We start from the raw sequence: 12,233 nt of genomic DNA, 5'->3' as shown, positions 1-12,233 counted from the left end.
CTAAAAAAATTCTGCAAACAAACTCATTTGCATGCAGATGTTTTTTAATGACAAAAGTGGTGCAGTATGTTTTTTAAATACTGTATGACTTACTTTGCCCCTTTCCTCACCGACGGTAGAATAGGGGCAGTAAGCCTTTACCATTAGTGTGGGCTCTGTTTCTCTACTCCCAGAGGCAACATGTATTGTCTTCAGCCAAAAGATGGTGAAAACGAATTGCGAGATTCGCGTTTTATTGGATACCATGGGAATATTTTATTGCCAGACTAAACGAAACAAGTCTGCCGCTCAACCTAGTAGAAGGTAAATAGTATCTGTAAAGGTGAAGGATAATGGTGGTGTATGAGGGATTAGAACTGTATTTGAACCGAAAACTTTGTGAAACCCCCTCGGGTACACAAGAAAAGAATCCCTTTCAAGATGCACTCAACCTGTATGATATAGTAATAGCAGTATTAAACTGCAGAGTGTATAACTCAGAACGTCAGTAACGACTAAAGGGCCACTGTGGTCCCAAGAGACCCCACTAATATAACAAAAATAATACAATTTTATTAACACATATGCTTAAATAGTAACAGACACAATAATAATAATTAAAATGGGGTAACCTTCGGTGAACATGTCAAAATAGGCAAGACAATCACAGTGATTTTAAAAGTGACGAAAAGAAAGGCAAGAAAACACAATACATTGCATGTACAGTAGGGTATGGGAAGCTCACAGAGAAGCTAGCAGAACCTTCAATATTCTTTAAAATTGGGGTAGACACATTTTAATAAAGTGTTTACAGAGTTTGACATAACCATTGATTCCAGAAGACTTTTCCACAGACTAAATAGCTATTGTGTGAGGTGATGTTTCCCAAATCATGTTAATGTATGAAACTTTAGACGAGTCCAGACATCAACAAGTCAGACAACTGATTAGTTCCTGAATTTTGGCTTTCCATACAATCCCAAACACAGCTTTTGCAACTCCATTTAACTCCATCAGTATTGAAGTGGTCTGCAAAGTAATGCAGACAGTAGTGGTGGAATTCTCCTGAGCTGGTGTCTACTGGTCACAAAGCTGTATTCCAAACAGTCCAGGAGGAGCAATTTATAGGGAAATAAGAAACAAAAAAACAGTGCAGATTTAAGTGCAGACGTTGAGACTATGATGAATTAAAATGTCAATATCTTGGCTCTGCCGGTCTTTCTACTCACAAGATTTAAGTGGTAAGTAAGCAGTTGGCAGATAGGGCTGCCACCCCAGGTTGTGGCTGTGTGCTGTGGGATTCCCTCCAGGCTTATTTCCTCAGAGTGACCACGATATACATAAGGGAAGAAACAAAGCTACATAGCGCGATCTGTCTTCTAATAAACTTTATAAAAAATGTATAAGCATATAAAATTTGCACTTACAATGTGCCAAAATTAAAAACGCATTTATCACAATCACAGTGATTCTAGGGGGTACTCCGCCGATCTCACCGCCTCCTCTCTGGCTCTGGATGTCAGTCGTCTGCAGCCTGGGACTCTCAGCTCAGCTTCTCCTCCGGTGCGTGTGACGTCACTGCTCAGTGGAAGGTACAGCTACGGATCCCTCACTAGACCAAAAAGCCACTCTACGCGTTTCGCCCAGCTTAGCAAGCTGTCAATGGCTTCGTCAGGAGTGTGTGAGTGTTAGGGTTAATTGTTGTGCTTATATACCCTCTCTGGTCTTGTTAAACAATCAATGCTGACAATTATATCAGCGCTATGGTGACTAATCTATACACAACTGTTCTATATAGGATTAACATTTTTTACACATATAAAACCATTTAACATGCTTTAGTTCTTGATGAAACATCATTCTCATAGATATACTAAATATCACTATATTTATATTTATGGTATTATCCATCTACAGGAGACTTACTGTACACCTATTTACCAATTAGATTATGTTCAGTGTGTAGAATATAAGATGCAATTTACTAATCTATTTCATTTTATAATTAGCAACTTCATAGTGAAAGTAGGTTAGTTCATATCTTCATGTTTGACAGTTCCTATTAGGACTTGTATTAATCTCTATTCTTAGAGAGATCCTTCAAACAATGTACATAGTGTAAACTACATTTTTAGGGGGGAATTGGTTCATTCTATTAGGAAACTGCTAAAGTTGGTCAGCAGTTGCAGAGGGGGGTTTTAATCTGTATTATTAAGTAGTTCATAGTGCAGCTGAATTTATGCAGCAAGGATTACTGAGACCCAATATTTATTTATTTAAACTGTTTTTGCATCTAGCAAGACAAAGGAAAAAATTGCTTCTGTATTTTTAATTTTAATAATGATCGCATCACAGATATATGATGACTCCAATACATTTGTACATAATGTCATATCATGAAATATTATACAATATCTAACTTTCAATGCCAATAAACATTGTGTGATGACAATATCTGCAAACACACACAGATAGGATGAATTGAGCCTAGAGGAGAAAAAACAGAAAGGCAAAAAATGGGGGGGGGGGGGGGGGAAAGCATGTTACGTTGTACATTCATACTAGGAAGGGTGTCAGATCTATTTCAGCGTTTAGGCCCCTTGGTGTCATAGTTTTTAGGCGGTGAATCCAGAACGCTTCCCTTCTCAATAGTTCCAGACCCCTATCGCCACCCCTCCAATGTGGCAGAACATGCTCTATAGCTTTGAAATACAAGCCTGTCGGTTCACCAGCATGGAAATCTGAAAAATGTTTTGGAATACTATGATTCTGCAGCTTCCTATGAATCCCACTGATGTGTTCTAATATTCTCGTCCGTACAGGCCTTATGGTCTTTCCAACATATTGTAACCTGCAGGAACATTCCAAGAGATAAACTACATGGTCTGTCCTGCAGGTCATAAAACTTGATATTTGGAAGCTTTCGCCTGTAACATTTGATACGAATTGATTTTGGTCAGATGATTTAAACCGACAGGCTGTGCATGTCTTGCACCCAAAAAACCCTTTTGTGTTCAACCAGCTTTTATCCGTACAGTTTTTATTACTTCTCAATACACTAGGTGCCAGTTTATTTTTGAGGTTATTGGCTTTTTTATAGACTATACTAGGTCTATCAGGTATATCTGGACCTAAGACAGGGTCGTTTTTTAAAATATCCCAATGTTTAAATAGGATTTTTTTGATAGCATTTGCCTCCCTATTATAACCCGTAAGGAAAGCGTATTCAAAATTTCTATTCTCCTTTTTTGTCTTATTTTTCACTTTCAATAGGTCAGATCTTTTCATATTTCTAACTTTTTCCCTAGCACTATTTAGAAGTTTCTCGCTGTATTTCTTCTCCAGAAATTTGCTTTGAATCCTATCTGACTGTGTTTCACATTCATCAAGATCTGTACAATTCCTTTTGATGCGTATCAACTGGCTGACTGGAACATTGTCCATCCATCTCGCTAGATGGCAGCTGTCTCTCCTAATAAAATTGTTTTTATCAGTGTCCTTGAAGTGTGTTCTTGTCTTTAGCATCTTATTTTCAACATAGATATTCAAGTCTAAATAATTCACCGCTGTGTGACTCCACTCATTGGTAAAAGAAAGGTTGTATGTGTTCTTATTCATGTTGTCTAAGAATGTAATAAGTTTTCCTTCTCCCCCACCCCAAATAATAAATATATCATATATGTAGCGGCGATAGGTGACAAGATCCGCGCCCAGCTCGTTATCACTCCAGATGTTGTCCTTTTCCCAGTCTGCTACAAATAGGTTTGCGTAGCTCGGCGCAAATCTCGTCCCCATCGCCGTTCCACATTTTTGTAAATAAAATGAATCACCAAACCAAAAATAATTGTGATGTAAAATAAAATTAATACTATCAATAATAAAATTAATCTGTGATTCTTGTAAGGTCTCATCCCCCTGAAGGAATCTTTTCGTGGCAGCACATCCCAGATTATGCTGTATTACTGTGTATAAAGATGCGACATCGCATGTCGCTAAAATAAAATGTTCTTCCCATGTCACATCTTTTAACAAATTTAGCAAATCCGTTGTATCTCGCAGATACGATTTTTGTTGAGTCACATACTTCTGCAAAAAGGTATCAATATACATTGAGAGGTTTGCGGTTAGTGAGTCAATCCCCGAGACACTTGGTCGGCCTGGGGGATTGACTACACTCTTATGTATCTTGGGAAGGAAGTAGAAGACAGGCATCCTGGCTTTATCCTGATATAGGAATTTGTACTCTTTTTCATCCAGGATGCCTGTCTCCCTTCCCCCATCCAGAAGTTTTTTAAGTTCCCCTGTATATTCCTTAATCGGATTGGAAGGTAGCTTGTTGTATGTGTTCATATCTCCCAAAAGTCTTAGTGCTTCCTTTTCGTAATCTGGTTTATCCATAAGGACGATGCCACCTCCTTTGTCCGCCTGTTTTATAATGAGGTTTTCCCTTTCCATTAGTTGTTTTAGACCTTCTTTTTCAGTTTTAGTTAGATTTTCAGTTTTCCTCTTATTTGACTGTGTGTTCTCTTTTTTAGTCAAGTCTTCAAAGTCTTTAGTAATCATTTGGAAGAAAACCTCCAAATGATTACCTGAAGCGAAGTGGGGAAAGAAAGATGATTTTGGCCTCAGCCCTGTATGGATAAATTGTCTCTCCTGTTCAACAACAGGGGGCACTTCTGTATTCACTTTGGGTTCTGTGTGTCTACCTAAAAAATATCTTTTTACAGTCAACTTCCTAAGGTACTGATTGGCATCTATGAACAAATCAAAATTACTATGCCCCTTCATGGGCGCAAATGATAAACCTTTGGAGAGAATGCTTTTCTGTGGATCTGTAAGGGTTACTCCACTCAAATTGAATACATTATTAATTTCTACTTCGCATTTCTTTTTTCTCTCCCTTTTTCGTCTGCCTCTCCTTCCTCTGACAGTCTTCCTCTTTTGTTGTTGCCATTTACCCCTTTCTCTTGTCTCTGCTGGCTCTTGTTTTTCCCTTCCCATAAAGTGGAAGGGCCCTCTCCTACATCTAAAAAAGAAGGGGAATCTACACTTTCCCGTTTTTCCCGGCTACTATTTTTCTCATCTTTTTCTCTGAATTCTACTGAATTAGTTTTTTTACTATTTTTGATCAGCCTTTCTTCTTCTCTTTTCTCTTTTTTCTTTTGATTGATAGGTGTGTAGTTAGCCCTTCCTCTATCCGAATCCCTTCTGGGTGATCTCTCTGTCCTTTTTGTTGAACCATCTCTTTGTTTGTTATCATACCTATCCTTCCTAAATGTTTCTCCAGGTGGTGGTCTCTCTTGATGTGAACTGTTATCTCTATATGTGTATTTATAATGTTTTTTATACGTTCTATTTATAGTCCAATTCCTTTGTTATCCCTTTCTGTAATCTTCCTCATCCCTATGTAGTTTCTTGGTTTTGTTGTTATCTGTGTCCCTTTCAAGAATATCAAGTTTTTTCTGTAATAATACATTTTTCTCCTTAAACTCCTTGGTATCTTCGAAAGGGGTTAATTTCTCTTTGATCTCATTAATTTCTTCATCTAGCTGTTTCAAATGTAAATTCTGTTGTTCTAAGATGAGATCAATTAAACCATACGAGCATTTATCCAATAGTTCGTTCCAATTGTGCAAAAATACTTCATCTTCCAAATCAAAAGATGGCTTTTTGCGGACTCTTAAGCCTCTAGGAATTATTCCACATTCTTTATACCTTTGTAAGAAAACCACATCTAACCACTTCTTTGTGTCTCTTATCATTAACTTTTCCAATTTAATGAATTCATCAGAGATAGTTTTTTCAATATTTTCATCTTTAGTCTCTTCCTCTTCCTCTATTACCTTATTAAAATTAATCTTCCTCTGTAGTCTCTTAGCAAACACATTAACGTTTGATTCTGATACATCCATTATCACTTAAGTGTGCTGCCCGCTCACCAAAAACAAACAGTATATGTGAATAAGTGAATATAAGGCGCTAACAACTTAAATATAATAGTGATTACGTGCAAGTTAATAGTGCAATATTTATATAACAATATGTGCTCAAATAATTGTGCATAGATTAGTCACCATAGCGCTGATATAATTGTGAGCATTGATTGTTTAACAAGACCAGAGAGGGTATATAAGCACAACAATTAACCCTAACACTCACACACTCCTGACGAAGCCATTGACAGCTTGCTAAGCTGGGCGAAACGCGTAGAGTGGCTTTTTGGTCTAGTGAGGGATCCGTAGCTGTACCTTCCACTGAGCAGTGACGTCACACGCACCGGAGGAGAAGCTGAGCTGAGAGTCCCAGGCTGCAGACGACTGACATCCAGAGCCAGAGAGGAGGCGGTGAGATCGGCGGAGTACCCCCTAGAATCACTGTGATTGTGATAAATGCGTTTTTAATTTTGGCACATTGTAAGTGCAAATTTTATATGCTTATACATTTTTTATAAAGTTTATTAGAAGACAGATCGCGCTATGTAGCTTTGTTTCTTCCCTTATGTATATCGTGGTCACTCTGAGGAAATAAGCCTGGAGGGAATCCCACAGCACACAGCCACAACCTGGGGTGGCAGCCCTATCTGCCAACTGCTTACTTACCACTTAAATCTTGTGAGTAGAAAGACCGGCAGAGCCAAGATATTGACATTTTAATTCATCATAGTCTCAACGTCTGCACTTAAATCTGCACTGTTTTTTTGTTTCTCATTTCCCTATAAATTGCTCCTCCTGGACTGTTTGAAATACATCTTTCTACTTGGAACCCGGGAACAGGTTCTACCAGAGGGTTTGAGCAGGGATTTATTATTTGAGCACATATTGTTATATAAATATTGCACTATTAACTTGCACGTAATCACTATTATATTTAAGTTGTTAGCGCCTTATATTCACTTATTCACATATACTGGTCATAAAGCGCCTGCAGTGCTCTGGGCGAACCAGCCTCCAATTCACAGTTATCCAACTAGTTTGAGAAAGGGGCCAGATCAGGGAATATTTAGACGTAGTAGCACTACAAGCCTATTGCAATGTAATTTAAGATACTTTTAGAGGATGAAAAATTAATATGTATACGTATATTAATATTACCATAACTTACAAGTGAGTTTCAGTGTGAACATTTGCATTAGCTGCCTAAGCAACTTGCATGAAATTAGCAATAGTAGAGAGTCCAAGGCCAACATGAAGGACAATTATGGATTGCCAATTGAAGAGTCCTGCCCTAATTCAAGTAAACACGAAAAAAAGAGATAAACAACCTGCTCAAAATAAGTATGTCATTGCTTCAATGTTAGTGTAAATGTTGTGGTCATTTATCTACCTGTTTTCTTGTATTTCTCTTAGACACAATACTCAACACGTACTCCTACAAATAACATTTTACTTGAAAAACATCTGCTCAATTTGCTCTTTGTCCTTAGGCATTCAATGATACTTCAACACTTATTTTATCTGCCAATCACTCCCCTCCAGGTCCTGTAAAATGCCCCAAAAATAAGACGTACAAGTCGATGCTTCAAAATAGATTTCTTCAGTTTGAACATTGTGAGTGACCGCGCGCACGGGATGTACAACAAGCCGCACCTCTATGAGGCAGACCATAGAGCGCGCAATGAAGCGCGATGGCGCGGCATTGGTTTCCACCGCCAATTCGTTTTTGTCGTGCAACGGCCTGGTCATGTGAGGGGGTCAGCCAATGAGGGTGAAACAGCCTTGTGATGTCACGGCCACGCCTCCGCCACACCTCGCCGACGCTGTGGATCTCAGTCCACAGATCGCTCAGCCGACGGGCGCATGCGCCCATTATATCCGAGGCCCAAGACCGAAAATCTCTGACAAAAAGCATAACTTTTACAGAACCTCCCATGGAATCCTATACGTTCTCATTTAGTGCATAAAGTTCCAAAGCACTCTTGGCCTTTGAACGTAACTTAATTTTTAGTTGTATCAACATGGCAGCTTATCATGGGTGTTATAATACATGAGATTTCCAGATCACAAAGGTGTCCTGTTCTAATATATATTAGATTTCTGAATCTGAACCAAAACACATTTGCTATAACCTCTTGAAGGAACAAGCATGGCGACACTATAAAAAGTTCCAAAAACATGCAAATAATCTTGGCCCAAACAAGAGATTAACAGATCTAAAACCTATAGAAGTGATGATAATCTGTGTAACAAGTGTACAAAGCTTACCTGATGTTGTGTAGTGCCAATCATAGAAGGATAATAGGAAATAATTCACTAAAATGATCAAAAATCCGCATAAAGTTAAGAAATTGGGGGCAATCCAAAGAGGCACTATCTATAAAATAATAGCAATAAAAAATAAAAATCATTATATTATGACTTATAAGGCACATATTCTATAACACATTAGGGCCTATATTTACTGAACGGTACTATTCTATAACACACCATTCAATGTATTGTATGGAATAACATTGCTTAGTAAATATAGCCCTAAATACACAATTCTACTTTAACATACGAAAGCATAATTGAAAATGACAGTTCCCCTTAACAGGAAAATACGAGCAAAGAGAAAAAAAATCTGTGTTATCATCAAGATTAATCTGGATAAATGAATAGTTACGGCTATGCTAGATCTGCCTGATTTTGCAAACATAGATAGTACTTAATGTTTAGACTGATATTTCCTAGTTAACCAACAAATATAAAAAGCTTATATTAACACTGGGTCGAAAAATGTTAGCCGTTCCACCACAGGAAAGACAGCAGTTGATGCAGAACCTCTATGGGGAGCAGAACTGTGCTATGCAAGGTATTATGGGGTGAGACTTCGGGAAGCAGAACTGTGCTATGCAAGGTATTATGGGGTGAGACTTCGGGAAGCAGGTCAGTGATAGATAGCACTGCTTCCTACGAGCCTCTTCAGCAGTCACGGTCCTGCTTAACACATCACCCCCAATTTTGCACTAGTGCCAGGCTAGTGTACGAGGGGTTTTCAAGCCCTGTATGTACGTTTTAAACCATAAATAGGATCAGCTTGAAACTTGGCTTTGTTAGGAGTCCATATTAGAACAGCAGATATGAAAAACAAAAATGCTAAAAAAATAAAAAATAAATTATTGAACTAATTCTGCTTTTGTTCCAAAATGATCATTATTATGTGAATACAGCTTGCCCAGTGCTGGCGATGAGCTCAGTTCCTTTAAAATGAATGATACCCAGATCTTCTCCAGCATGGGAAAGAGGGCTTCACGGAGTGTTAGCTAGGATCTATTTACAAACAACTTTTACCCCGTTGAAAAGAACGTATTTTAAAACAATATATTGAGTATGTTAAGTTAGGCCAACTTTAACAAACAGAAAAATGAAACAAAATATTAAAGACGGGATATTTGTAATAATGCAAAAGATGCAGAGATATGGATCTCCACACAAAGTACTGTACTGTACATAAAGATCTTTTCTTAGAAGGAATAATTCTCACCTTCACAACTTTGTCCCACAGATGCTGCATTACATATACAGACAAGGGATTTGTATCCACAGCACTGTACTAAAAGAGAACAAAAAAGTGACAGCACAAAAAAAGATGACCTTCAATCCCACTATGGCAGAGATTCACTACAAGTTGCAAACCTTTAGCACACCTTTGCAACCGCTAGTGAATCTGGGCCTATGAGCAGCGAACACGACCATGTTTAATGGATTTGTTAAAGCAGTATCTCCGGTGACATTGTTAGGGGTCCAGGTTAAAATGGATTTGAACCAAAAGGTTACACTGTGCTCATTTGCATGCCATTTCCCAGAATCTCTAGCTGCAGTGGAAGCACTGTATGCTAAAAGATAATGGGGAAAGGCAGGGATATTTTAATTTGCCTGATCTCAAGGCAATTCTACAACTGTTTTCAGCATTTTTACCTCCCCTTTGTCACTGAGGGTGTTACAGCTCTAAGCAAATGAAACATGACAAAGAATTAGGTCGTGGTCACGTACAGACGCTTCCGAGTGTTACAAATGTCCAAAGTGTGTGAAATGTTGCTGGTGTTTTTCCAGCATGATTTCCTAGAGGATTTTCTGTCTTTATTTTTTTTAGACTTTTTTTTGTGGTTTTCTTCTCTACCAGCAACTCATTGCATGGAAATTATCAAAAGAGTGCCCCCAGAGCATTGATGACTGAGTGTTTGGGGTACTACTTCCCTAACTCTACGCCCTAGCCACTGATATTTCACCAGTTTGGCGTTCCTCTTACTACCTTTCCCAAACCAGGATTGATTAGCGAGTGCACATTACTTGGGGGCTTCTCTATAGCCTACTCCCCATCACTGGAGAGATTCTCTGGCCTTGCTCCATATTATTCCCCTAGTACACCCATCTTTCCCTCCCTACACCACGTAGAGGTTGAGCGGGTGCCTACCTGTATCCTACTTTTGAAGTGATGATTCCTGATGATGATCAGAAAGATAATAAAATGTTAAAAAGTTATACATGAATTAGACTATAAACTGAATGAAATGTTGCCACTTTATTATTAAAACACATGGTCTATAAATAACCGTGTGACAAGTATCTTGCAGATTTGTAACTGCATAGGGAGGGAACCTATGTGGGTTAGCACTTTCAAGGAGTGGGTAAAATCACTGACTCTGAGAACAATGATAATGGTTTTAAACCAGGGGGACCTGGTTCAACTCCAGTGTCAGCTCCTTGTGACCTTGGGCAAGTCACATTATCTTCCTGTGCCTCAGGCACCAAAACATCGATTGTAAACTCTACAGAGCAGGGACTCTTTGTGCCGGAAAATTTCTCAGTAAAGTGCTGTGTACACTGTCAGTGATATATATATATATATATATATATGAGAAACATTTACAAATAAATCAAATGGAGATAGCTTCTTTAATGACAGCATTAGTACATAATTCCTCCGTACAGTACTGTATGTATTATTCGTGAAAACATGATCTAGCATTGCAAACAAATAGGTGTGCATTGTGTGATAACAAGAAGGAAAGCGTAAAAAGTGCGAAAACCCACCACTTGAGACACGTGTAAAATTATATTATGTACCTATATATAATATATGCAAGTGTTACACGGTCATTAAAAAAAACAATAAGTGTAATATGTTAAGCTATATTTCAAGTGTACATTTTTGTTTTACAAAAATAGTGATATAAATCAGTGTCTGTCTGCTGTTATTATGTATTTACCATATGTAAAAGAAATATCACAGCAAAAAGGTGTGGCCTATTGTGATAAAATCATTTGTGAAACACTGAGCTATATACAGTACGATGTTAAACTAAAAACTAAATCTGAATAAACATGTGTACCAGTGTATATTATATATATCAATCAAAATATGCAAATAGAAAGCTAATCAAACAACAAACTATACAATAGAGTGGGGTTGCTCAAAGCGGGGGCGCAAGACGTTCTGTGGGGGACGCGGCGGTTACATAGGTCCCGCGCTTCACTGAAGGCATTTAAATGCCGGGGAAAGCATGAGGCCTCTGTAACTTCACTTACCTTGCCTTCCAGCGACGTGTCATCATGGCAACGGGACGTCACATTACCCCGCTGCGTCATTTGACACCGGAGCTAAGAGGGGGGGTACACGCAGGGGGGGAGAGCAGGCAGGGGGGCACAGAAAGAAAACTTTGTGCACCCCTGCAATAGAGTGTGATGTGTCCTAGACTAGAAATCATGAAATCATGTGGCCTCTGTATCAAAGCAAACGTGGAGCAATTCTGGTGCAAAGTAACTACACCAGATATAACAAAGAAAGAAGTTTTATTGAAATCAATTGGATTTTTTTATTTGATACACATGGAGCAGATTTTTCCCCCCGAGAATTGCACCACTTTTGCCTTGATACATAGACCCCTGTGTGTCATGTAGATTGTTTTATCCTTTACTGTAACCTGTATAATGGAGGTTCTTTATCACATTATTACTCATCAGCTCCTTATTTTAATGACCTGTATATATATATACTGAAATATACATATGTATATATTTATATTTATACTGCAAACACAACTTGGCCCAAACACTGCCCGACCTAAACACCGATCCGGCCCAAACGCCGAACCGGCCCTAACACCGGCAGAACGAAAAACCGATCCGGCCCTAACACCGATCCGGCCCTAACACCGCCCGACATAAACACTAATCCGCCCCAGACACCAATCTGGCCCAAACACCGGCAGAACGAAAAACCGATCCGGCCCAAACACCGATCCGGCCCAAACACCGATCCGGCCCAAACACCGA

The 12,233-nt window shown here is 38.7% G+C and overlaps 1 protein-coding gene across 2 annotated transcripts in view; it reads right to left on the bottom strand.

Annotated features, from left to right (window-relative positions):
• LOC142485686 (ethanolaminephosphotransferase 1-like) overlaps positions 1–12,233 on the bottom strand; it is a 74,214-nt gene that overhangs the window by 46,485 nt on the left and 15,496 nt on the right. For both annotated transcript variants that reach the window (XM_075584488.1, XM_075584498.1), the window contains exons 2-3: positions 9,442–9,510; positions 8,181–8,289 (exon numbers count right to left, since the gene is read on the bottom strand). In XM_075584488.1, the coding sequence (XP_075440603.1) occupies positions 8,181–8,289; positions 9,442–9,510 (178 nt within the window). The remainder of the gene's footprint in view (positions 1–8,180; positions 8,290–9,441; positions 9,511–12,233) is intronic.

Source organism: Ascaphus truei, chromosome 2, assembly GCF_040206685.1.
Source record: "Ascaphus truei isolate aAscTru1 chromosome 2, aAscTru1.hap1, whole genome shotgun sequence".
NCBI classification, from domain to species: Eukaryota; Metazoa; Chordata; class Amphibia; order Anura; family Ascaphidae; genus Ascaphus; species Ascaphus truei.
This window is presented reverse-complemented; position numbering and strand designations above follow the sequence as displayed.